At 42.2% G+C, this 27792-nt stretch overlaps 2 protein-coding genes across 4 annotated transcripts in view; one reads left to right on the plus strand and one right to left on the minus strand.

Moving 5' to 3' along the window:
- Positions 1-8519: 8519 nt before the first annotated feature.
- Positions 8520-9861, plus strand: CEBPD (CCAAT enhancer binding protein delta). Its single transcript, XM_028518738.2, is given in 2 exon segments — positions 8520-9400; positions 9402-9861. Coding segments are annotated over 2 exon segments (813 nt in total). The 5' UTR covers positions 8520-8644; the 3' UTR covers positions 9459-9861.
- Positions 9862-10949: 1088 nt separating this feature from the next.
- The window catches only part of SPIDR (scaffold protein involved in DNA repair), a 389382-nt gene continuing 372539 nt past the window's right edge, over positions 10950-27792 (minus strand). For all 3 annotated transcript variants that reach the window (XM_028518735.2, XM_036031020.1, XM_036031021.1), the window contains exons 17-20: positions 18326-18419; positions 17131-17245; positions 16747-16800; positions 10950-11553 (exon numbers count right to left, since the gene is read on the minus strand). In XM_028518735.2, coding sequence (XP_028374536.1) covers positions 11419-11553; positions 16747-16800; positions 17131-17245; positions 18326-18419 — 398 coding nt within the window. In that variant the 3' untranslated portion in view covers positions 10950-11418. The remainder of the gene's footprint in view (positions 11554-16746; positions 16801-17130; positions 17246-18325; positions 18420-27792) is intronic.

A 27792-nucleotide genomic window follows, 5' to 3' on the forward strand; every position in this document is an offset into this window, starting at 1 on the left:
TTTGTAGCATCCCATAGGCTTTGGTATATTGTATGCTCATTTTCATTTGTTTCAAGTTATTCATTAATTTCTCTTTTGATTTTGTTCTTTGGTACATTGGTTGTCTAGGAGTGTGTAGCTTCCACATATTTGTAGATTTTTCCATGTACAAATTAATTTCTACTTTCATACTACTGTGGATAGAAAAAGTACTTGGTATGATATTGATATTCTTTTAAAAACACTTCACATTTTTTTCAATTAGAGTTTACATTCAATATCATTTTCAATACTTTACAAAGTGTTTCCTCCAATATTTCTGGTACCCACCTGGCACCACACATGGTTATTGCAATATTATTGACTTTATGCTGTACTTTACATCTTAAATTTACCAAGACTCATTTTAGTCCTTTATATGATCTGTCCTTGAAGGTTCCATGTGCACTGGAAGAAGAAATGTGTATTCTGCTGTTGGATGGGATGTTCTATAGATGTTTTTTAGGTCCACCTTATCTTATGTGTGGTTCGAGTCTATTATTTTCTTGTTGATTTACCTCTGGATGATCTATCCAGTGTTGAAAAAGGACTGTTAAAGTCCTCTATATTTATTGTATTGTTGGCCATTTTCCCTTCATATTAGTTACTATGTGCTTAATATATTCAGGTGTTTTGATGCTTGGTGCATATACATTTACAATTGGTATATGTTTTTCATTGATGAATCCCTTTTCATTATATAGTGATAGACATTCCTAGTATCTTTTTTGGCTTAAAGGATATTTTATCAGGTATAAGCACAGCTAACGTTGCTTTCCTTCACTCTCATGAAATACCTTTTTCCATCCCTTCACTTTGATTTTATGTGCACCCTTAAGGCCCTAGGGAGCCTCCTTTAGGCAGCATATAATTGGGTCTTCTGTTTCATCCATCCATCCACTCTATGTCTTCCGGTGAATTCAACCCATTTACATTGAGAGTAATTCTTGATATGTAAGGACTTATGTGTTTCTGGTTGTTTTCATTTCATTACTTATTTTCCTTCTGTTTCTGCCCCCTTTGCAAATTTGTTATTTTCTGTGGTGGTATGATCTATTTCCCCTTTCTTTGTTTTTTGCAGATCTACTCCAGGCTTTTGCCCTGTGGTTACCATGGGGGTTACATATATAATCCTATAGATAAAGCAGTCTTTTTTAGATAATAGCAACTTATCTTCAGTAGCCTCTAAAGGCCCTACCCTTTCTCTCCTCCCTTTTATATTATATTACACTTTGCCTTTTTATGTTGTGTACATATTAACAACATGTAGTTGATAGTCATTCCTCCTACTCTTTACCTTTACTAGAGTTGAGTGGTTAACATACTATCATATCATAGAGTTACAACTTTCTACATCTGACTGTACATTTTTTACCTTTACCAGTGTGTTGTGTACTTTTCTATGTTTCACATCACTAATTAGTGTCTTTTCATGCAGCTTGAAACACTCCTTTCACCCTGTTTTGCAAGATAGGGCTAGTGGTGGTAAACTCCATCAGCTTTTGTTTTTCTGTGAAAGCCTTTGTTTCTTTTTTCTATCTGAAGAGTAACTTTGCTGGATAAAGCATTCTTGGCTGGCAAAAGTATTCTTTCAATACTTTGAATATGTCACTCCACTCTTCCTTGCTTGTAGGGTCCTGCTGAAAAATCTGATGGCCTAATGGAGGTTCTTTTTGTAGGTTACATTCCCACCACACACCCTCCCCTGCCACTACCTTTAAGATGCTTTATCATGGATTTGTGACAGTTGTATTATAATGTGTCTTGGAGGTCTTCTTGGATTGAGATAATAGGTTGATCTATTAGCTTTGTGGATTTGTATGTCCAAGTCTTTCCCCACTTCTGGAAAGTTCTCTGTTACCATTTATTTCCCTTACTTCTCTTCCTGGAACCCTGGTTATTTTGATATTTGTCTCTTTGATGGAATGCCATGGCTCACATAGAATTTCTTGACTCTTTTTAAGTGTTTTTCAATTCTTTTGTGTTACTTCAAATTTCCTATTCTTCAAGTCACTTATTTTTTTCTTCCATTTGGCCTGTCCTGCTACAAATGTTCTCTGCTGCACTGTTCATCTCATTCATTGATTTCTTTGGCTCCACAATTTCTGTGTGGTTCTCTTTGATAATTTCAGTCTTTTTGGAAAATAAGTTATTTTATTCATATATTTACTTCTGATTTCACTGAGTTTCCTTTTCTGAATTTTCTTGTTACTTGTTAGGTTTTCCCCATAACCACTGTTTTGAATTATCAGATCACAATATCCCATGCCTTTGAGCTCAGTTGCTGGACAACTGTCCTTTTTAGGTGACATTTCTTTAATTTTTCATATTCCTTGTAGTTATAATCAGTACTTTCACATTTGAAATAGTAGACATATTCTAAACTCTGTGCTCATTGACTTCACTGGATGGGATGTTATGTTCAACATATTGTTATTTGTGAGTTTTTCCTCTGTGTTTGTGAAGGTGAACCTGCTCCACACTTCTTGCTGTCTGTCATGCATGAATATTTATGTCTTCCTTGTTTCTTACCATTCACAAATTTGGTACTGGTAAGCTCTTTTTTGTTTCCTAGAAGGTAGAGCTTTAGCTCAAATTTATAGTTTCTTCTTAGCAAACTAACTGTGGCCTGTTTTCTGAGCATACTCCTTGTCTACCAGAGCACATTCTTGCAGTCACAGTCAAGAGTGTGCTTAAAAAGCCAGTAGCAGCATTTGGGGAGGTATGGGTTTAGCACTCAACACATTAGGGGGGCCTTTATATGGTAGGGACATCTCAAGGGATGGCACTCACAGAGGCTTATGTTATGAGTGGACTTTCTGATGAGTACAATCCCATTAAAGCCTTTTGAAATTCTTTCTTTTTTAAAATATATTTTATTTATTCATTTGTAGAGAGAGGAGAAGGGAGGGAGAAAGAGAGGGAGGGAAAAACCTATCCACTGCCTCTTGCAGTGTGCCAGTCTGCCACCCAGGCATGTGCCCTGATCGGGAATAGACCTGGTAACCTTTTGCTTTGTGAGAAGATGCTCAACCAATTGAGCCACGACTTCATGATGACTTTTGAAATTCTTATCTGCCTCTTTCCCAAAAGCCTCTCTCCCTCCAGAGGCAGAGCTTCCACTTTAGTACTCTGGGTGCTGGTAGAGTGAAGTGGGTTTCTCCAGCTGTGTCCCATTTGGTTAGGGTAGACAGGCATTCACTTGCTGCTTTCCATTTTCCTGCAGGACAGATTGCCTCTGCCAGACAAATCACCCAGATCACAGTTTCTTTGGGGAGAGGAGCAATACTGGGTAAGTTTCTCTTAGTGCCTCCATTGCAACCAAAGTTGTATTTTTCTTTTTTCCCCCTCCAGTGGTGTGCTGGATTCTCCCTGCAGGAAGGCTGGTTTTCTGCAAGTTTTCTCTCATGCATGAGCACCTATGTCAGCACTCACCCAGTTTTTGCCTGACACTGATGAGAGGAGTCTAGGTTGTTTCACTGGCTTCGCTGGTTGTGTAGCCTGTTTGAGAGGTTTACCTGTCTCTTACCAGCTGCACTGATGAGTGAGATGCTTCCTGGATCCTTTAGAATAAGGTGCCAAGTCCTAAAGGACCCACCAAGGTGCTTTTGTTTGGTATAAATGTCTAACTCACTGATTAAAAAGAGAATAAAAAGGAGGAATGTCTTATGCCATTATGTTGTTGACATTATTCCTACATATTTTCTTTTAAAACCAAATAGTAAAACTAAAGAAAGGTTTACAAACCAAAAACAATAATACTGACTTTTACATTTATTTATGTAGTTACCATCACCAGCCTCATATGCCTCTGATTTACTGTTTAGCATTTTTATTTCAGCCTGAACAACTCCCTCTAATATTTGTTGTAAAGCAGGCCTATTAGTGAAATACTCCCTCAGTTTCTGTTTATCTGGGAATCTTTCCATTTCTCCATCTTTGCAGGATATATAATTCTTTGTTGACATATTTGTCTTCTATCACACTAGTTCTGGCCACCATGTTTTCCAGGGTGAAACTGGCTGTTAATCTTGTTGAGGATCTCTTGCTGTGATGAGCTGCTTCACTTCTCAAGTGTTTGGCTGTCCATGATTTTCTTGGTGTGGATCTCTTTGATTTATTGTACTTGGTAGTTGTTGGGCTTCTTTGTTGTATAGATTCATGCTTTTCATAAAATTTGGGAATTTTTGGTCATTATTTCTTCAGATATTCTCTCCACCCCCTCTCTCCTCTCTCTTCTGGGACTCTCATTATGCTTATGCTAGTCTGTCTGATGGTGTGTCACAGGTCCCTCAGGCTCTGTTCACTTTTCTTCATGATTTTTTATATGCTTCCCTGATTGGATAATTTTAATTATCCTATAGTCAATTGGTGAGTCTTCTGATTGCTCAGTCCTCCTATTGTAACCCTCTAGTAAATTTTTAGTTTCAGCTTTAAAATTTGGTTCCTATTGATAATTATAAATCTGTTGCTTTTATTTTTAGATTTTATTATTTACTTTTAAAGAAAGGGGAAGGAGGGAGACGAGAGAGAGAGAAACACACTATGTGGTTGCCTCTCATGTGCCCCCAACCAGGGACCTGACCCACAACCCGGCATGTGCCCGACTGGGAATCTAAACGGCAATGCTTTGGTTCACAGTCCAGTGCTCAGTCCACTGAGCTGCACCAGCCAGGGCCTCTGTTGCTTCTTTTTATTTGATGATATGTTCTTCTCTTGGTTTCTTTAGTTCTTTGTCCATAGTTTCTTTTAGGTCTCTCAGCATGTTTAAAACAGGTGAGTTAGTCTTTGCCCATTAAGTTCAATATCTTAACTTCCTCAGAGGCATTTTCTATTACTTTCTTTCCTGTGAACGAGTCATATCCTCTCATTTTTTGCCAGCTCATAATTATTGTTGTTATATTTTGAACATTATAATTTGGCAGTTCTGGAAATCAGATTTTCTCCTATCCTTATGGTTTCATGATGTTTGCTTTCACTGTTATTGTTTGTTGTGACTTTTCAATACTATTTTCATAATGCCTATTCTTTATTGGGTGTGGCCACTGAAATCTGTCTCATTGGCTTTGTGGTCAGTTGTTATATTAATAGTTACCTTAAAATCCATGAAGCCAAAGGAAAAAAAAATTTTATATACATCTATTATATATTTATATATTATTTTATACATCATGTATTATAAATATACTTCTATAAAACAATTTACATTATATAATATATATATACATTTTACATATATTTTATGTATTATTTGAATACATTTTATATATAACATATATTCATGTTTATGTTAAATGATATTAGTTTATTGTTCCCTGCATATATATTTTTTATATAACATATATTAGTACATATTTTATGCATTATATGTTATCTCGCTCTTCTATACGTATATGCTATTTACATATAAACATAGTTTTATCTCGATCACTATATATTCTCGTTATAAATGTATATCGTTTATATCCTATACCTGCTATTTTGTTTATATATAAATAACACATACTGTTATATATCATATGTATAATATACATGAATATAAGTATATACTATAATTTATATTAAATACAAACATAAATATAATATTAAATTCATGTTATAGTTCTATATTATATAAATTCATATGTAAATATTATAAATATATAGATAATACATAAATCTATATTTATATTTTATAATATAGATATATTTTAAAGTATATTTATATATTTTTTACTTGAAACTTCATTTTGTTGTAGATAGCACTGCTCAAAAACCATTATCACTGTTTTAGACTTTAATTTGGAGTACTGTTCTTCCCCTATATCTTGCCCCATATGGAGCATCCAAAAATGGTCCCACATTACAATGGAGTTATAGTCACTCCATGTTATGATAAGCAGGAAAAAAACAGAATTGCTTTTTCTAATACTAATAGAATTTAACAGTAGTAACTTAAGCATTTTGAGCCTCTTGAATTCTAAAGACTGATGTATTTAGAAAGTCTAAACTTGGCCAGGCTGTTTATAATTCTGTCTAGGCTTTCATTTGATGAATGAGTGGAGACTTAAGGTCAGCCAGGAGTGAGAGATTGTGGATCTCTTGGGCCTTTTCTGAGTATGCATGTGGTCTTCTTGATTTCCCAGTATATGTGGGGGCTTTTAAAAGCCATATTCTCCACCTATCTCCTTTTCCAAGTTCTTCTTTACCAGGATTTTTAGTTTTTTATTGCTTGCTCTAGGCTACTATAGCCAATAGTTTTGCTCTTAAGTGCTTTGAGCAAATTCCCAAATGTTACCCTTGCTTTGATCCCTCTGGGAGTGACTGGGCATGTCCAAACACCCAACCTCAGTTTGCTGAAACTAGAGTCTACATTGCTCCCCCTGGCAACAACAATGTAGTCCAGGAGTTCACACTGCCAGCAATCTGGGGGATGGGGGACAAAAAGCAGGCAATTAAAAATGCCACAGTGCTCTCTTATTGCAATGCAGCAGATTCTTTCTTCATTATGCTTTCTTCTGATTAAGTTTTTGGCCAGATTCCAGAGTTCTGTCAAAGCCAATTCTGACAGTTTTTGTCAGTAGTTATTGTGGAGACAGAACCCTACTCCACCATTGTTAGTGACTTTGCTCCTCTCTCGTATTCTTAAAATTACTAGTTTGTACTCATATAAAGAACTTAATCTCCTTCAGACAATGATTTTAATAATATATCATTCTCATGCACATATAAACAGGAAAATATAAGCCAGACATACTGCTTAAGATATTCCTAGACTTCTTCATGTTCACTGCCCCATCTGAATCACTTTTAAAATTAGTATTGTTGAATGGTTTGGGTTGTGAATATACATCTACGTGCTCTCTATCCATCAGAGAGTGTGGTGATGTAGAAATCTGATCTTAAAAGAGCGCTTTCCACTAATTATCCCTAAGGATTTCACTCCTATCCAGTGACACCCATATGCAGGCAATAATACCAAACACTGTTGACTGACACCTTGGCCAATGGTGATTGTCACATGCATCCCAATTTCAACAAAATATGAAAACTGTGCCTTTAATAATGGGCAATATGGCCCTGATCAGGTAGCTCAGTTCGTTAGAGTGTTGTCTTGATATGCCAAGACTGTGGGTTCAGTCTCCAGTTAGGGCACATATGAGAGTCAAAACCAATGAATGTATAAATAAGTGGAACAAGTTGATGCTTCTCTCTCTCTAAATCAATAAAAAAAATTTGGGGAAAGATGTGAGATGAATTTTTCCTGAGAAACTAGATGAGGAAATGATTAATATGGCTAAAGTAAGTCATAGAGGGCAATTTTAGTAGTGCCATTTTAGTAAGGCTCTTTAACCCAGGTGTGCATGAACCCACACTATAAGTGATGGGAGTTTTTATCCTTAAGGACAGTTAATAGTATACATCAACACTGTGTACTCTTTCTGGGTAATTCTAAAGCAATGTTTGTCCTTCTAGAAAGCCTATTAATGCCCCATAATATATCATTGGAAATTATCTCTGGACTTGAATGCAGAAACTCTGGCAGGAGTTTGTGGAACATTTAGTGTTTGGACCCAACATATGGTGAATGAGAAGCCGAAGCCAAGAGGAGGTGCAAGATAGAGTCCAAGTTTGAACAGGAGCAGTGATTTGATAAATGGAATTGAGGAGAAATGCCTGCCCTAAGTTGAAGGGAACTTAAGCAGAGAAGACAATCTATACTAAGTCTTCTCAGCATTTGACAATGTGAAGAGCTAGCAACTTAATACCCCCCGTCAGATCTGCTAGTAGAAATCTTATCTTTCTCCAAGTGCTTTAGACTCAAAAGAACTTTTGGATGTTCAAGAGACTGGAACTAAAAACGTGACTGAAGGAGCATTACCGCCACAAGATGGCCACTGCTTTAGTAGATCTGGAAGAAAAGCTGTGCGCGGACCTGGATCAGGAGCGCGGGCAGTGGGGGTTCCCTCTGGTTTCCTGGTGGGGTTCAGGAACGGCAGCGGGACCTGGCCAACTCCTCGAGCTGCAGCCAACGGCATTTAGGGTGGCCGGCAGCTCAGGCGCCGTGATGGGACTCCTTCACCTCCTTTAGCCCTGTCCTGCTGCCCCTTCAGCGAGGAGCCTCGGCTGTGAGGCCGAGCGGTGTCTGTGTCTGAAGAACGTCTTGCTCTGTTACTCTCTACCCGGGGTCGCTCTCCCTTGGACTCCCTTTCACTGACTTGGGAACCGGTCCGGGGGACTGCGCACCACAGCCAAGTCCGGGTTTTGATTTTACTCCCAGCTCCCGACTCGACAAACAAGAAGGAGAGGAGGAGGATCCTGAGGGCGGGCAGAGGGAGGGTCATTCCCAGCAGGACTGCTGGGGCCCACACAATGAGGGTGGGGGAGGAAACAAACGCCTCTCCCCTCACGCGCGGGGTGGGGGGAGCTCCGGGGTGTAGAAGGAAGAGTGCCACAGGGGAAGGTTCAAGGGGCGGCTCCGGGACGGGCGCAGGCTCCTAGGACAACGCTGTGTTGCCCACTGCTCCCCTTCCCCATGGCTCCGGAGCAGAGGCGGGGCCTGTGCGTCAGCTGTCCTAGAAAAGGCGGCGGGCCGGACCCATTGAGGTGACAGCTGCGCTAGAACACAGCCAAGCCAGACACCACCATGAGTTCCGCCCTTTTCAGCCTAGACGGCCCGGCGCGCAATGCGTTCTGGCCCTCGGATCCTGCGCCCTTCTACGAGCCTGGCAGGACCAGCAAGCCGGCCCGCCTGACCGAGCCCAGCGCCTCTGCCCCCGCCATGTATGACGACGAGAGCGCTATAGACTTTAGCGCCTATATTGACTCCATGGCTGCGGTGCCCACCTTGGAGCTTTGCCACGACGAACTCTTCGCCGACCTTTTCAACAGCAACCACAAGACGGGCACAGCGGGCACGGCCAGCGCCCTGGAGCTGCTACCTGGCAACCTCGCACGAACTGCGGGCAACGCAGCCCCGCGACCACTGAAGCGCGAACCGGACTGGGGCGACAGTGATGCGCCGGGCTCGCTGCTGCCTGCGCAGGTGGCCGCGTGCGCGCAGACCGTAGTGAGCCTGGTGGCCACTGGGCAACCAACACCACCCACGTCACCGGAGCCGCCGAGGGGCAGCCCGGGGCCGAGCCCCGCGCCAGGCCCGAGCCCCTCGCCAGGCCAGGCCCGGGAGAAGAGCTCCGGCAAGAGGGGCCCCGACCGCGGAAGCCCAGAGTACCGGCAGCGGCGCGAGCGCAACAATATTGCGGTGCGAAAGAGCCGGGACAAGGCCAAGCGGCGAAACCAGGAGATGCAGCAGAAGTTAGTGGAACTGTCGGCTGAGAACGAGAAGCTGCACCAGCGTGTGGAGCAACTAACGCGGGACCTGACCGGCCTCCGGCAGTTCTTCAAAACAGCTGCCCAGCTCGTCCTTCATGTCGGCCACCGGGGCTGCGGACTGCCGGTAACGCGTAGCCCGGGGTTGGGGCGCGGGGACACTCACCAACAATCCATACCTCAGACCCGACGGGCCGGAGCGAAGTGCGCCCTGCTGGGACGCTGCGAGAGCCACTAGGAGCCCGCTGCAGTTTCTTTGGGACGTGTGAGTGAAAGGAAGATCCAGCCTGGACTTGGCTACCACTGAACTTTGAGAGAAGCTATACATGTTTATTTTCCCTTAAATTATTTTATAATGGTAGCTTTTTCTACATCTTACTCTTATTGATGCAGCTAAGGTACATTTGTAAAAAAAAAAAAAGACTTAAGACAACCTTTGTATTGTAGATAAGAAGAAAAGACTGAGCATGCCCACTTTTTTATATAATTTTTACAGTATTTGTAAGAATAAAGCAGCATTTAAAACCACTCTGATTCCTGTATTTAAGGTGATTCCTGCACGCTGGGGACCTCAGGATCCCTCTGGGCAGCAACATTCTGGGGAATGGTGTATTCCAGTACCAGGTGTGCAGCTCGGCATCTTGAAGGCCGCACGGGATCCAGGTGTGTCATCCCTGACGGGGTACCAAGATCCTCAGAAGAGTCTGCTTTGCTTTTGAAACATGCCAAAGTCTACCTCCATATGTTTTATCTAACTTGCCTAAGATCAGCGAAGCACGACTAAACTCACGTAAAGTTAGTGAATTTCTGGTGGAAGGTGCTCCGAAAAAAGTACTTGGACTTGGGGAGGGTACTGGCTGGCCGACTGGCCCTGCAGCTGTTCTGGGACCCTATGGAGAACAGCTGAAGAGCTCCCTAACATTAGTTGGCTGCTCAAGGGTTGAGGGGGAAAGGACGGCTTAGATTATTCTAAAAGCATGTTTGAATTATCGTTGCTTTTCATGGGACGTTGCTTTCACTTTCCTGTCTCATGGACAGCTACAAGTAGATTTTCAAAGTGCGTGTGGATGTAAAATAGTCATGTAGTACATGAAAAGGACAGCCACAAAGCTACTTAAAACCGGCTATTTTGCCAGTAATGGTAATGTTTCAAAGTTTAATCTGGGTAAGTAAATAAAGCTTTCTCCTCTCCCCCAGTGAAAGTGGGTACTAGGCACCCTTTCTTGATCTTGGCTAGTACATCTATGTTATGTAATTAATTAACTATGACCTGTTATGATTATATCATTCTAAGGGAGAAAAAAAGTCTAGTGTCCAAAGCTAATTAATTCATGGTTTTACATTTAATTTAAATGTGCCAAGAAAACAAATGTTAACAATCTACTCATCTTTAGTCTGTGATTTTGGCTCTTTGTGCACAGTATCGAGTATGATTAAACAGGCCTATCTAGAGTGAGCTAAGTATATCTCTGTTCAGTATACCAATAATCTTATTTGTATAAGATTAATTTATACACTGGTTAACTTATTTACACTTTATGGGTAACATTTTAAGCTCTGACAAAGTTCCCCAGAACACCCCCCCCCCCAAATACTAAAGTTAAAACAAAAGTGCAAAATGCTTAGGTTGGACGTTTATTGCAGAACAGTAATACAGCAATGTAGGACAAAGGTTTAAGCTTTGCAGTATATTCTTTGGGGGGATGTTAGAGCAAATACTGTAAGAAAAACATGTTGAATTGTAAAATTTAAACACTTTAAAATTGCAACTGAACAAATTTTTTTGCTACATTAATATTATTGCCTAAGATAGGTACAAAATGAAGATCTCTAGCTTATGTACGTTTTAGTAACAGTTATGTTCCTGAGTTGCAGAAAGGTAATAATATATAACTGTAGAAGAAGTGTTTTGATTTATACTTTACAAAAACATTTTATTAACGTGTGCCACTGAGAAATCTTAAGTTCCATTTCAAGATCATAAAATATACTTATTTTTCACATAGTTAACAAGTAACTACCAAAAATCACCATCAGCACCCATGCAGCCACCCTGCAATCTTCAGACTCCTATGACAACCCATGGTAATCTCAGGAGGCTCTTTCTTCACTCAGAAGCTCAATTTCCTCCAATCCAATGCAGCTGGTCGGGTGGGTGGTTATGGACTGGACAAAACAATTTAACAACCCCACCTTCTTTCCAATGACACGCTCCACTTCATAACTCTGCAGTGAGAAAAGGCATGCTGGTTAAAGCAAAAAGAGTTAGACCTGCACGTTCTGTTCCCAACACCACAGACCAAAGAGCAGAGAAGACGGCCCTTTCCCAGTTCATGACTTTCCACTCTTGAAATGGTTGAGGACAACACTGGTAAAGAGAGGGGGAAAACAGATGAAGGGCTGTGATAAAAAGCTCATTTATATGGCAAGTGAAGGAACTAATTTTTTCTGATAACTGAATCCTGTTTTTACACAAGAACATTTTAAAATATCTTACTGATGTTTGTTAGGGAATGTAACTAATCATCTCTTAGCTGGCTGTCCTAGGAGAGGAACTGAAGGTTGGGGGAAGACCTACAAAGGGATGTTCATTACCTGCGAATGCTAGGGGCTGGGCACGCATCATGCTTGCAGCTATCTCCCACTTCCTTTGGGACACTTCTGGTCAAAGGAGTTTCTAGTACTTTGCCCCAGACTTCCCTCCTTAACAGGATACTCTTTCTTCTAGAGTTACACTGAGCTAAATACCTCTATGTTATATTCAGAAAGCTTTTCATTTACATTCTGTTTGATGACTATCTTATGATGATTAGCTTATCTTGGGCATTTTCATCTCCAGATGGACACAGGGCACTGGGCAGCAGCAGTACCAGATGCCTAGGCCAGGAAGGTGTAGTGTGCCCTCTTTAGTCTCCCTAGATCAAACCTCAGTACATTTTCTTTCTGGGGTAGGAGGTGGGGCTGAAAATAAAGAGAGGCTGAAATACATTGGGTAAAATGACATCCCTGGGCTTGCTGGAGATTGAAGCCCTAGAAGGTAATGTGTTCTTTGAGAAACTCCTTTGCTGCCACCTGCAGAGTAATATCAAGAGTATATCTCATTTCTCTGAGCAGACCCTTGACAAATCTCTACAATAGCTTTGTCCAATATGTATTGAACATATACATATTGGGTCTAGGCTGGACTTAGCGACTGGCTTTCCATGAAAAGAGTGTAGTGGACAGAACAATGAGTACATCCCAAGCTTGGTAAAGAAAGGCACCCATCTTCTTCTGCCTGTCTCTCTTGGGACCCCAGACACATGTTGTGAGGGGGTTTGGGCTGCGTGGGTGTCTGGTCAGAACCTGGGCAGGTCTGAGCACATCTAGCTGGGGACTAAAGACCTTCTGTAACTCCAGCCCAGCCTTTGGGGCACCAGCTGATGCCACTGTAGCAGAGATGAGTTGTCCTGGTAGAGCCTTGCCCAAACTGAGGGTATGTGTACAGGATAAGTGTGGAAGCCACCAAGCTTTGAGATGGTTTGCTTGAAGCAACACATATCAGCATCAGTCTGGGATGTGAACACCGCTCTAATGTCAACTCACTGGGATACTTTCATTTTCCTATCTATAAAGACAGGCATGCATGGTATGAAATACCTAGCCTATTCAATGTGATTTGTGGAGTTTTGGTTGCTCAGCTTGTTAGAGCATTGTCCTAATATGCCAAGGTTGCAGGTTCAATCCCTGGTCAGGGCACTTGTAAGAATCAACCAATGATTATTGCATAGGTAAATGGAACAACCGTTGATGTTTCTCTCACAAAAAAAAAAAAGAGTTTGGTTGCTTAGTATAAAAAGTTAGTGTAAGGTCAACAGAGTGGTTTAATGGAGTCAGAGGGAATGAGAGTTGCTGGTCAAGACAGGTGAAATGATGGAACTAAAAAGTATCTACTTGACAGTGGTGGGAGAGGCCTTCCTGTGGATTGGGATCACAATGGGACATAAATGTCAACATTATGGCCCACTCCCTTGATCATTCACTGAGGGCTTTACTATGAGCCCATGATGGGGATGTCCCTGAAGAAATGGCAGTGAACAGGACAGAGTTGCAAGGCTGCCAGTCTGAAGAGAGAGCACAAGGTGATGCACAGTGAAAGGTCACCCGACAGGGGTGGGAAGACTGAGATAGGACAGCTAGCTTCTTTCTTGTCTCTTACCATTTTAGTTGGCCTTGCATGTTTACTTGGGGTAAAGGTATGGAAATTTCTGACTTGAACAAATTCAGCAAAATCATTTTTAACAATGTCAGGTTTGGTGGCTACAGTCTTCAATAATTACTGCTATCATTTATAAATGGAGATTAAATTACAACTGGTTTATATTTGGTGGAAATTAAAACAACTGCACCAACCATGTGTACTCTCACAGAAATGTGTATGTGCATGTGTGCTTCTCTTTTTAACAGGCACAATATATTTTCCTTTAACTTTTCCTAAAGCCAAGGAAACAAACTCCAAATTTCGTATCATTGTCATGTTACCTTTGAGAAATGACATGTACAACAACAGCCAATTCCATTGTTTTCAATTCTGTAGTGGGACCACAGTAAAATGAAGGCATGGAACTTAACACTCCTGTATCCTAACCAGAAGCAGTGCCTTGTTCAAGGCAATGGAGTTATGGTTCTCATAGAAAATCCTAATGCAATTCTTTGGATTTTGGCAAATGTGCTTCTCAAACCCAGAAAATGGACAGAATCCGGACTGGAAAACTCATGGCTGATGTCTACACATAAGTCCTTTTTGTAAATCCTCACCCAAGGACATGCTTATTGATTTTAGAGAGAGGGGAAGAGAGAGGGAGAGAAAGGGAGAGAAACATTGATGTGAGAGAGAAACATTGATCGGTTGTCTCTCTTAAGTACCCCCAAATGGGAATTGAACCTGCAACTTTTTGGTTTATGGAATGACGCTTCAATCAATTGAGCCACATTGGCCAGGGCACACATAAGTCCATTTTATACTCATCTTCCAAAAGCTCCTTTCCAGGTCAGATGTAAAGCTCTGATTATGCACTGTGGAATGAAGCTGGGGGTAGAGGTAAGTTGACTAAAATGTACCTCATGCTTGGAATTTACCTTTATTTTTCTGGTGTCAGCTCTGGAACACAGCACCTGCAAAGTTGGCACCTGAGGCTATCACAACTCAGTGTCCTCATCCAATGCACATGTGCACACACATGCTCTTTTGAGCTCGTGTAGTATTTTAAAAAAAGAGCATTGCAGTTGAGAAGTTTAATGTGTGGGAGGTACAAGCCAGCCTCAATCAGAAGGAAATCAAATAAAAAAGAGAGGATTTCTACCAGGGTTTCCTCCTGGTCTTTGGGTCCCTAAGGCAGAGTGGTCAAAGGCTGTCCATCACTGGAGGCTTCCTAGAGGAGGCACCAGGTCACTCTCAGTGGTGGTGGTAGGGTGGCTGCAGGCACAGAGTGGCAGTAGGGTCCTGTAGAACTGCAGGGCAAGCACTGCACCTTCCTGCTGTGTGGAATAGCAGGTGAGGTGTGCATCCTCTCCAAATGTTGTTGGTTTTAGTTTATTTAAGTTGTGGGTTTTGGTTCATTTTCCTATGTGTTCTCCTAAAGCAGTTTTACCAGCACTTCCCCCAACATTCTCCACAGATGTGTTTCCCTGATAACCCAGTTCTGTTATCTCTAGCACCTGTTTGAAAGCCCCGTGTTAGAAATCGCCAATCTATCAGTACTACGCCCTTCTTTTTCCTCCCTTCCTCTCTCCCCCAGGGACTGACAGATGAGGCAACAAGGAATCAGCCAACAGGTACTGCTAACTTGTCACCCGTTAAACAAGCTTTAGTAAGAACGGAAACACACACACAAGGGTCCCTGTTACCCCCACCCTACCCCTCAATCTGGATTGGCTACTAACTCTGCTAGGTGGGTCACTTGTGGGGATGACAATGACTTTCCCTCTGTGGGATGTCTCTGCATCCAACAAAAACAGTGGTGATAAGCCCCCCACTCTTTGTTTTCTTCACAAATGTGGATTCTTCCACACTGGGATGTTGGGGAAGATTAAATGAAGCAACATGTAGGAAAAGCATGAGCACAGTTTCTTGGTCCATTATAATCCTACATTTTCCCTTTAAAACAATCAGGGAACACTTGTTATAAGCCCTCCTGCAGCCAGGTCTAGACCTCAATCCCTGTTGGCATAGCAACTCCTTGTTTAGTACTGGAGTGGGGTTGGGGGGTGTCACCAAGTTGGTTTAAACAGACATGCCCAGGGAGGGAGCCAGAAACACTTTAGTTCCACAGGTGATTCTACCTTGAAATCAAGAGCTGGAAACCATAGCCAGACCAGTGATTCTTAAAGATTCTGTTCATGGATTTATCCACATTCCGATTTAATCCAAACTCTGATAGTCACGGTTTAGATGAAAGAATACAAAACGCTGCCCCACATCCTGATGCTGTCAGCCCCTCCTGAGGTGCAGAAGGGGGTGGGACAACAAATGGCAAGGTGCTGGGGAAGGCAGCCTCCCCGGATGGATCAAATCAGGTTCAAATTCTGGCTGGAATCAGAGCCAGAATTGGGCCATGGGAACCCATCAGAAATTCTGTAGATGATCAGCCTCTCCTTTCACTATAACCTCGTGAGCTGGCCCACGTGTACTACCTAGATGTGGACCCTGACATGGTCACAGATACCTTTTGTGGCCTGGGTGGTTGTGCCTGGCACCACCCCAGTGCACTCGTCTAGGGTTCAGCAATTCCACGGGCCACCTGAGCTTCTAAATGGCAGAGGTGGCCTCTCAAGGACAGACTGCTCTCGTTTATGAGGACTGACTCTTATGAAGAAGAAACTATCTTTGGCCCATATTCAGATGGTGGTTTTCTTGGAGGAGCACACCACTTTACTGAGTTACACTGTACCGAGGGCACTGCCCACTTCACTGAGTTACATTGTAGTAACTCTCAGGGAAGGCAAACTGGTCCTAGGAAATAATGGTAAAGTTACCAGTTACTCAGATTCTGGATACCCAAACTTAAAAAAAAGTATGTGTCTCTCAGATAATTCTGTTACATTAATGTGAAACCATGGCAGCAGAACTTGAAATCTCAATGTCTTACCATAATCTAAAGCCAGGGGCACAGATTCATGTATCTACTGTAAGAATGATCAGGAAATAACCTCAGATTCAAATAGGAAAGATCTTATTGGTAGGCATGGGTGTTTGTCAGTGAATAACAGCAGCAGGACTTACCCAGGTCTCAGGATGGTCTAAACACTTAGCATGTGCATCATTATACTGTGGTAATTGAAAGTACATGGGACAGGGGTCTCCATCTGGGGGGTGATCTGGTAACTTAGGGCTTAAAAGCATAAGGACATTCATTTGTGCTGGGTGTCCGTTGGACTTACCCCATCCTCACAGTCAGCAAACCTTAGGAGTGAAGAGATACTGCTCTGCATCAGCTGCAACAACAGAAAAGGGGCCGGGTTAAAAAATCCCACTGCTCTAATAAGTGCTCATACTAAAAACACTCATGTCCTGAAAAGCAGTATGTTAAATATGAACCACCTGTCTTCTCTTTAGTAGCTTTGATCTCAAAGCCTTAAGTCAAACGTGACTTTTAAAGTCACAGACATAAAAGGTCGTGTTTCTGAGGATGAGTCCTTCACCCTTTTTCCTTCACCCAGGGAAAAAGCAACAGATGCTCAGTATCTCAGCCAGTGAGTCCAAGTGTCTGCATGTGGTGGACATGATGTGCACGGATGCACATGGGCTCCTGGACCAGCTCCTACCTTGACCCTCACTGTGCACTGGGGTCGTGAGGGGCAGTCCAGAAAGACCTGGAGGTGTCTTTTCAGAAGAGGGCAGGTGACCACACGGCAGCAGGCTGCACAGGAAAAGGCGCCTCTGTTGTTTGGAAACACACGGAAGATAAGACGTGAAAATGCACAAATCAGAGGAGTCTAGCAGTAGACAGGCATTTTTCTAGACATGAATGATTGCTGAGATAGAAAATGTGATTTACTTTCAAAGGCCAAGTTCTTGACATAGGCCAGAAGAAGCCCCGGGCTCAGCCCATTCTGAGGGATAAGCATCAACTCCCTCAGCTTCTGACTAATGGCTTGGTGGGCATGTAACACCTGGGAAGGGACACTTAGGCAAGGGAGCCTCATTCAGACTGACCAGAGGATGACAGCAAACATCCCATGAGGCAAAGGGAAGCCCTCTGCCAGGCAAGGGGAAGTCAGGGCTTCCTATCTGCCGGAACAGGAAAACCTGCTTTTAATCATCAGTGTATCTATACTCCTTAATACTACCAAGTAAACCTACGATTCACACTGTTCTTGTCTCTTACATACAATCCAGGGATGAGTTGTTTACACATAATGCCATCAACCCAAGAGGCATCAAGGAGACACCTGCCCTTTGCTTCTTAAGAGGCAGAAAAGCAATGAGCCCCTTTCTATCCATCATGCGATACAGTCAACTTGGGAGGCCAGAGAACTGACTCAGAGAAATGTCTCTATACCCAGCATCAGACCCCAGGCCCCTAGGGAGTGGGTGCAGTAACACTTGCAGAGAAGCAGTGTCTGTTTATGTAGCTGTTCATTGGTCTCTGGAAAAATCTGTGCCCCTGAAAAGGACATGCTGTACAATTACCAACTTAGTTTTATTTATTCATGTTTATCCAGAGTTTTTCTCTTTTCTCCCAATAATAAGCAAGCTAAGGACAAAAACTGGCTCTTTTCTCTTTCATGACAGGAGCTGCAAGGAACAGCCAAAATCCATGTTATGAAGAAAATACACTGTTAGGCAGTAATGTGCACCACAGCTTCTTTCTTGCAGCTCAGTGGACTTGGCTTTGCTGAGCTCATGCCTGGCCCTTGGTGCAGTGGAAGCTGGCCTGAGGCAGTCAGGCAGTAGGGATCCTGGGCCTGGGGGTTGCTGCTGCCCTTGGGTCTTTCAGGCCAGTCACTGCCCCCTTACCTGTCTTCTGGACTCTGCTCCAACCTCTCGTTGCCACACAGGTCACAAGTAGGCCACGAGAAAGCAGTGCTCTCATCCACGCCGACTACAGTGCCTAGGCCCAAGTGAAAGCAAAGCCAGTCTCAGAGGTGGGGTCTGCCCTTCCAACTTCTCTTTGCTCCTCAGGACGTACATGGTATCCATGTGCCTCAGAACTTGTGATCACTTGTGAGTTCATATAAATGTTCCTAAGATTTTTATAACTTACATTTATTGGATGATCACAATTATAACAATAAAAAGTAAGTTTTAAAACCTGCCCACATCACTACCTAACCAACTGTTTTCATTTTTTGCCTGATCTTTTCCGGTCTTTTCCCAGATGTGCACATACTAAAATCATTATACACAAAACATTCTACCTTTCAGGATGCTATATAGCTGTTGTAAAAATTGTTTGATCTATCTCATGGAACTATGGATCTATCTATGGAATATTAATATTCCATTTAGGTGATACATCACAGTTCCTCAACCACACTCCATATGTCTCCAAATTCCTTTAGCAGTTAGGCAATAGATATCTTTCTAGTTAAGACCTTTTCTGTGCTGCAACCCTTTCCTTAGGATAGATTCCTAGAAGTAGAATTACTGTGTCAAAGAGAATGAGTACGAGAGATATAGAATCACCCTTCCAGAAGGTGTTTCCCACAAGGTCTTTCTGGTTCACACTATTGCCGTCCACTCACAGAGTGCCACTCTCATTGCAATGCACGCTGTTCTCACTTTAAGTATTCACCTCTGTAATAGGCATAATGAAATTCCTTATCTTGGTTTCCATTTCTTTGATAAGTAAACAAATATTCTTATTGGTTTGTTAGTATCTCCTAATCTGTGATTTCTCTGGTTTCCTATTCCTTTTCTACTCCAACATCTGTGATTTCTGTTTTCAAAAACAAGTATGTACACAATGCTATTTGGTGTGGGACATCTGTGCAGCACTGAACACATAAAGATGAATGCTACAATCCCTACATCACAGCCTCTACCATCTGGTTGGGAAAAAAGATAAATAATGAGCAAAAATATCTTGAAATATGGGAGAACATATTTGCAAAAGATGTATCTGTTAAAGGATTATTATATAAAGTATACAATAAACCCTTTTTTTTATCCTTACCCGAGGACACACCTGCCGACTTCAGAGAGAGGTTAAGGGAAGGAAAAAGAGAGAGAGAGGGAGCGGAACATTGATGGGAGAGAGAAACACTGATAGGCTGCTTCTTGCATGCAGCCCAACTGGGGACCAAACTCACAACCTACAACCTTCCAGTCTATGTGACGATGTCCCAACTGACCCATACTGGCCAGGGCTACAATAAACTTTTAAAAGTCAAGACTAAGAATACAGCCCTGACCTGTGTGGCTCAGTTGGTTGGGTAACTTCCCACAAACAGAGAGGTTGTGTGTTCTATTCCCAGTTGGGGCAGGTATGAGAGGCAACCAATAGATGTTTCTCACATCAATGTTTCTCTCCCTCTCTTTATCCTTCCCTTACCCTCTCTCTCTTAAAACAACAACAAAAACCTGATTAAAAAATGGACCAAAGACCTTAACAGACACCAAAGAAGATATACTAATGGCAAATAAGCATATGAAAAAATGTCTAACATCATGTATCGTCAGGGAAATGCAAATTAAAACAATTAAATACCACTCCCCACCTATTAGAATGGTCCAAATCCAGAACACAGACAATACCAAATGCTGGTGAGGATGTGGGGTAATAGGAGCTCTCAATCATTGCTGGTGGGGATGAAAAAAGGTACTGAGACAGGCCAGGACAAGTGGAATAGGGGAACTGAGACATTTAGCTGAACAAAATGGCCAATCAATTTATAGTCAGATACAGGTCACCTCCCTAGAGATAACATCTAGGCCTCAGCTGTGTTTCAGCTATAGACCCAGAAAAGCAGTGAAACCAGATGGGCAACATCTGGGACCAACTGCAATGTCTAACAACCCTGGCCCTGGTCAATTGGTGGACACCATGACCTTGAAAGGGCACATCTGGGAAACTGACTAATATTCTGCTGAAACCTTCCTCTTAGACATCCCCTAAGATTCCCCCCAGCAAAAGAGAGATAAGAGCCTCAAGAAGAAGGACCCAGAGTGTTCTCCTTCTGGGGAGAAGCCCCATGCCATTCCCTTCCTCCTCTTCTTCCCTCACAGGCACACATCTCTTAAACTCTAAGGGACCCCAGGGCTGGCAATCAGGGGAAAAATGAGCAGCAGCAGCTCATCCTAGGCTAATGCCTGAACCTGTCTCCAATAACTTCTCAGTGAGCTAAGGCAGCCCAGCCTAGGCTCCCCTGTTGCTTCTTCTATGCTGAGCCTTTCCTCGTTCTCTGCCCCAGCTTTAATAAACACTCAAAGTCACCTAGACTGGTGCTGTGAAAGCTTTCCTACATGAAGTCAGGAGACCACACACTACCACCTGGCCCCAGGCAGACCTACTCAGGGCCAGGTGCCCCCATCTGGTAACAGTACAGCTAGCTACTTTGGAAGGTAGTTTGGTGGTTTCTTATAAAATCAAATATAGTTTACCATATAATCCAGCAGTTACAATCCTTGGTATTTACCCAAATGAGTTGAAAACTTAGGTCCACACAAACCCCTGTATACAGGTGTTTATAGCAGTTTTAGTCACAATGACAAAACTTGGGAGCAACCATGATGTCCTTCAGTAGGTGAATGAATAAACAAACTGGTCCACCCAGGCAACAGAGTACTTTTCAGCACTAGAAATGAGCTGTCAAGCCATGCAAAGACATGAAGAAAACTTAAATGCATATTGCCTAGTTAAAGAAGACAGTTTTAAAAAGCTTATTCCAACTATATATAAACATTCTGGAAAAAGCAAAACTATACAAACAGTAAAAAGATCAATGTTTGCCAGGTGTTAAAGGAGTGGTAGTGATGAACAGGAGGAGCACAGAGGGTGTTTAGGTCAGTGAAACTATTCTGTGATAGTATAATGTTGGATACATATCATACACTTGTCTAAACCTCAAGAAAGGGTGATACCAACAGAGAACCTTAATGTAAACTATAAAGGCCAATTAGAATGTGTCAAAATAGGTTTATCTATTGTAATAAATGTAGAGTTCTGGTGGGGGAAGTTGAGAATATGAGAGGCTATGCATATTTGGGGGCAGGAATAATATGGGAAACCTCTGCACCTCCTGCTTAATTTTGCTGTAAACCTAAAACTACTCTGAAAAATAGTCTACTAAAAATACCATAAAATAAATGCTAAGTTGAGAAATGGAAAAGACCCTTCAGAGGTGCAGAAGAGAGGCCTACCAGGCGGGCTTTAGGGTTAGGAAAGGCTTCGTAAAAGAAGGGAAATGAGACAAGGTTGCAGGAGGGGGTGGGGGCACAGGCCTACACTGTGTCCCAGGGTGAGGCTAGATGCTCGACAGGCATGAAGGAAAGGCAGGTGTTAACTCTAAAGTTAACAGACTGTGATTATCCAGGGTCTTGTTGGGGATTTTAGACTTGATCTTGGAAGGATAAGAAGCCAGTGAGGAATTTTAAGCAGGAGACTGAGATGGTCTAATTTTCTTGGAATGTGAAGCATTGTAGATATGCTGTCAAATCACAGACCATCCTTGTTGAAAAGTGGTGGAATCAGATATTTGAAAAACAAGTAAGATGTGACCTACATTTCCTGTCATCCTTCCCACTCTGCTGTGGGGAAGAATTTCACTCCCCACTAGAGCAAGCATTAGAAGGAAATGTATCTGTAGAAAATAGAACAGAATTATGAGAACTAAGTAGGTTTGATTTATTAAAAATACATTCATGCAATGCATACTCAAATGACTTTCTGAAAATGAAAATAACAGATCTTGATTTTGACAGATCTTCATTGTCCTTGCAAATCTACTCAAGTTAACAGGGTAGAAATTAAAGTCTTATTATGGCATGGTAAGGGCTTATAACACAGGCAGAAAGGAATGCTGACTAATTCACAATAGGCAAAGGCATGAGTAAGGAGGCCAAGGGGTGTGCCTCCCGTCCCATGGACCTGAGTGCCCAGCAGAGAGTCCACCTCACAGCAGTACTTGGCAAGTGTCTGCTAAATAAATTAACAAAAGAGAAGATACCTACTAACCTGAGTTCCTTTTTACCCTAGGGTATCATTGGGTGTTAAGGACTTAAGCAATTTCCTTCCAATTAGGGAACGAGCAGAGGAAATTTATTTCATCTGGGATCTACACACGGATGGAAATCCCTTCTGGCTACCCTAAGTGAATTCCAGGGATGACTGGTAAGTACAGTATTAAGCTGTTAGTATCTACAACATTCACTTAAATAAGTAAGCATCAGGAAAAAAGCGATTTTTTAAAGAATTTGATGAGTGTGTCGCCATACACATTGCTTGACTGTGATTTGCTATTAAAAGCCTTTACTGTCCTTGTCTTATTTACAGAAATCATTTATCATTAGGTTTGGGAAAGGTCTATCACATATTTATTAAAACATCTTTTTAAGAAGGTTCTTTCAGAGGGTCCTGTTGGAAGCACTTCAGTGCTTTCTCCCTGTCCAGCAGGGGCACACAGATGCTGCATGCTCTGGACAGTCTGCTGTTCCCAGGTTTAAAATTTCCTTCCGTGGCTTTTAACTCCGTGCAACACACTACTCCTCAGCTTTTTGGCTGACTGAAAGAAGTTGGGCCTAAAAACTTTTTCTTCTAGTTAGAGGCCAAAACCTGGTTTGAAGACAGGACTTTGCCACCACTTGCCAGGGAGAAGTGTGTGTGCTTGCTGCATTAATTCCCACAGCAGCAAGCAAGGTCATCACCCATTAACAAGCAATGTATAAAGAAAGAACTGGTGAGCAATGCAAGCAAGATGAAATCAATGTTGCAAAACGTTTTCACCCCAGAAAATAAACTGGGAAGAAGTGCCTGCATACTATGGGAGCTGGTGTTTGGGAGTGAGGAGAAGGCCTGGTGACCCAAGTGGAATGGGATGGGGTGGGGTGGAGTGGAGTGGAGTAAGCGCCACCCCTTCATGGAGGCTCTTTCCTAGGAGCACTTCAAGGCTTCCGCCAGGGCAAGTGTACAGATGTTAGTTCTCAGTGAGCGACTGACTCACAGGGTCATACTCTGAATTTGTTCAAGCCCTGCTCAGTGTTCTACAAAGTCCAGTTCCTACTAGAGACCCTGATGCCCAGCTGACTTAGCTGCTGCTGAGAGCTGCCCATTCCTAGCATGGATTTTGAGTGGATGGTGAAAGCATCTGCTTGGTGCTGGACTTTGGACAAGTTGTCACTGGACTGTTTGGGTCAGGAGCAGGCAAAACAGGGCAAGGCTGGGGGCTGAGAAGGGGCTATTGTTACTTCACAGAGTAGATAGGACTTATGGATTTGCCGAAGTCAGATGTGGGCAAGCACACAGATGGCTGGGTACAGTACTGTCATGGCACAGTCCTGCATGGGAGGCTGGGCTAAACTTTAACATTCTACAGCTGGGGTTTTCTCTTAATCTTTAGGTAAATGGTGCTCATCAGAGGATCTGGCAGCAGTGTGATTAACAGTCTGTTTAAATATCCACTGGGCATACCGACAGGCTTGTAGCACAGCTTCAGAGAGGGACCCATAGGGAACTCAACATTAAAATGGTGATATGTGAAGGGAAATGTTTTCATCAGAAACTGGATTCACATAAAGTAAACAAGAGCATTAGAGAAGAAATAAATAAAGGGAAAAGAAAATCTTTTCCATTTGTTATTCTAAATTGATCTAAAGGATACTATCTTGTTTACATAACAACAATGTATTCAGTGACTGCATCTTGTGGATATAAGTGAAGTGAATGACAGTAGAAGTAGAAGGAATGGGAGGGAGACCTTGAGAATATTGCTGTAAGTGGCTTGTGCTGCCCTTGAAGTTGGGCAGTGTTATCTGAATACAGACTTGATTGGTTTTAAGTGTATACTGCAAATTCTTGGCAACAACCGAATTATTTTTTTTTAAGTATAATTGGACCCTGGCTGGTGTAGCTCAGTGGATTGAGTGCAGGCCTACGAACCAAAGCATCATCGGTTTGATTCCTAGTCAGGGCACATGCCTGGGTTGCAGGCCATATCCCCAGTATGGGGTGTGCTAGAGGCAACCATACATTGATGTTTCACTCCCTCTCTTTCTCCCTCTCTTCCCCATCTCTCTAAAATAAATAAATAAAATCTTAAAAAAAAAGTATAATTGATAGAGAGAGGGGAAATAGAATAATATGCTCACTTTTAATGCTCAATTAAAATGAGAAAGCAAAAAATGAGAAAAGAGAGAAAGGGTGTGAAAGACAAACATTTACTTTAAATGTGAGTGATCTAAATATACAAATTAAAAGAGACTATCAGAGTGTGGAAAAAAAGAGAACCAAATCTATATTGTCTACAAGAAACCCACTGCAAATAAAAAGACACATGGAAATTAAAAGCATATGGAATAAAAAAAGATACACTCTGATAACACTAGGAAGACAAAGCAGAGGTAACTATGCTACTTTCAGATGGACTTCAGAGCACGCGAAACTATCAGGGTAGAGAAGGGCATTAAATAATAGAGAAATGCATTAAATAATGCTAAAGGGGTCAACTCACTAAGATACATAACAATTCTAGCCCTGGCTGGCATAGCTCAGTGGATTGAGCATGGGCTGTGAACCAAAGTGTCACAGGTTTGATTCCCAGTCAGGCCACATACCTGGGTTGTAGGCCACAGCCCCCAGCAACCTGCACATTGATGTTTCTCTCTCTCTCTCCCTCTCCCTGTCCGTCTCCCTCTCTCTCCCTCTCTCCCTCTCTCCCTCTCTCTCTCTCTCTCTCTCCCCCTTCCCTCTCTAAAAATAAATAAATAAAATCTAAAAAAATATTAAAAGATACATAACAATTCTTAATGCATATGTGCTTAATGGTGTGAACCAGACTGAAAGAATTGCAAGGAGAGATTTACAAACTCACCATTATGGTCAAGATGGCAAAGCAGGTAAATACCATGCTTGCCTCCTCCCACCACATCAAAATTAAGACTAAATTATAGAATAACCACCTGAAGACTATAAAACCAAAAGCATAGTTCATGAAAGAAAAAAGTTATGTGGGACTTCATTGAAAGAAAAACTTCTGATCTGCAAAAGACACTGAAAAGAGCCACAGATTAAGAGAAAATATTTGCAACAGATGTTGGATAAAGGGTGAAATATACAAAGAACTCTTAAAACTCAACCATCAGAAAATGAACAACCCAATTAGAAATGGGCTAAAGACCTTAACCTACCCTCGTCAAAGAAGATATACAGATGAAAAATAAGCATGTGAATAGATGTTCAATGCTATATGTAATTAGAGAATTCAAATGAAAACTAACAATAAAATGCTGCTATGCACCTATTAGAATGGTAAAAATCTAAAATACTGCAAACACGAAATGCTGCTGAGGATGTGGAGTGATAGGAACTCTCAGGCATTGTTATTTAGGGATACAAAATGGAATAGCTACCTTGGAATACAGTCTGGCAATTTTTTACAAAGCAAAACATGGTCTTACCACATGATGCAGCAACTGCACTCACTGGTATTTATCTAAATGAGTTGAAAACATGTCCACAAAAACACCCACACACAAATGTTTATAGCAGCTTTATTCATAATTGCCAAAGCATGGAAGCAACCAAGGTGCCCTTCAGTAGATGAATGGATAAACTGGTACATCTGGACAATAGAGTATCATTCAGTGATAAAGAGAAATGTACTACCAAGCCAAGAAAAGACATGAAGGAACCAATCTTAAGTGCATACAGCTAATGAAAGAAGCTAATTTGAAAAAGCTATATACTGTGTAATTTCAACTATATAACATTCTGGAAAAGGCAAAACTACGGAGACAGTCAAAAGATCAGTAGTTGCCAGGGTTTGAGGTGGAGGGAGGGGATAGGGAGAGAGGCATGATAGGTGGAGCACAGGGGATTTTTAGGGCGCTGACACTGTTCTGTATGATACTATAATTGTGGTTGTATGAGAATATAGATCTGTCAAAACTAACAGAACTGTACGACACAGTGAACCCTGGCTCCCCTGGGTGTGGGGGCCTTAGCCCTGGCCACTCCAGCTTGCTCCCAGAGGGTCAGCTGACCCTTGTTTGCTCTACTGTTTAGAAATACCATTCTCTTTCTCCACTTGTATCACCTTGGGAAATTCTAGCCACAGGGTTGGGGGTGGGGCATTCTATTTACTGAATTCTTTGCTTTAAATTGGGAAGAGAACAGAATGAGCAGTGGACAGATGAGGAAGGGTCAGTTATAACTGACATGTACTTTTAACTGCATAACGGAAGCAAGAACTATGGCATGAGTAGTACACATACACTGATCAAGCCCTGGAATAAAAGCTCAGACCCAGGGAGTGATGCTCTTGTGTTGGCAATGTGGTTGGGGTGGACTGAGGCATGGGGAGCTCCAGGTGCAGGCACCACACTAATGCCCATGCAGATATTTGCCATTAAGGCTGGTGGCGGCAGCCCCTGTCCACAGGGTCCCTAAACTTTAGGGAAGTGATACATTTAATAAACCCAAAAAGATTCAGAGATAAGTATATCATTTCTAGCAAACAGCCTTATGTACAGGATCCTATGTGGCTCTCCTTCCACTGCTTAGGTGCTGAAGGGCCTGAAATCCTAGTCCTGGGCCATTTAATTTTATTTTATGCTACCAGGAATAGAACTTTGTGATAAATCAAATTGCCTATTGTGTACTTAAAAATATTTAGTCTTCATCCCTTACATGAAGATTCCGTTTGGAGTCAAGTGGGGCTTAAGGTTCCCTGAGCCTCATGAGTTTTCCCAGCAGCTGCCATCACATCACAATGCCTAAGGCATGACCCACTGCATGATGTATCTGTCCACCTAGAGGAAAGCTCCTTTTGTATTCCAAAAGCTAAGCCCTGCTGTGACAGGCAACCCTTTTGAGAGAGAGGATAAAGCGAATGGTATGTCAAAGGCAAACAATGGGTCTCAGTGACACCATCTAAGTGCAAACTGCCAGCCTCTCCAGATCATGCTTTCTACCTGGTGACCAAGATGCTGGAGGCCAGGTGCCTAGAATCAGCTGTGCCATCCAGAGAATGAGAGGATAGGGGCAATGAGGAGATTCTGCATGTACCACATTGTAAAGGCAGAAAAGTAAGGGCTTCTTTGTCCGCACAACTCCAGAGTACCTGGCAGTGAGAGAAGCCCAGATGTCCTTCCATGGGCAGTACTGGTAAGATGGCCAAGTTCTCCTTTGTGAGTTCCCCTTTTCTAGAGTCCATGAAGATTCCCTATTAACACTGTCTCTCTCCAGAGAGGTTACAATGGACAATGGATTTCTCTCACTGTGGGTTGTATTTTCCTGACATGGCCCTTTGGTCATTTATTTGGACACA

Source organism: Phyllostomus discolor, chromosome 7, assembly GCF_004126475.2.
Source record: "Phyllostomus discolor isolate MPI-MPIP mPhyDis1 chromosome 7, mPhyDis1.pri.v3, whole genome shotgun sequence".
Taxonomy (NCBI): domain Eukaryota; kingdom Metazoa; phylum Chordata; class Mammalia; order Chiroptera; family Phyllostomidae; genus Phyllostomus; species Phyllostomus discolor.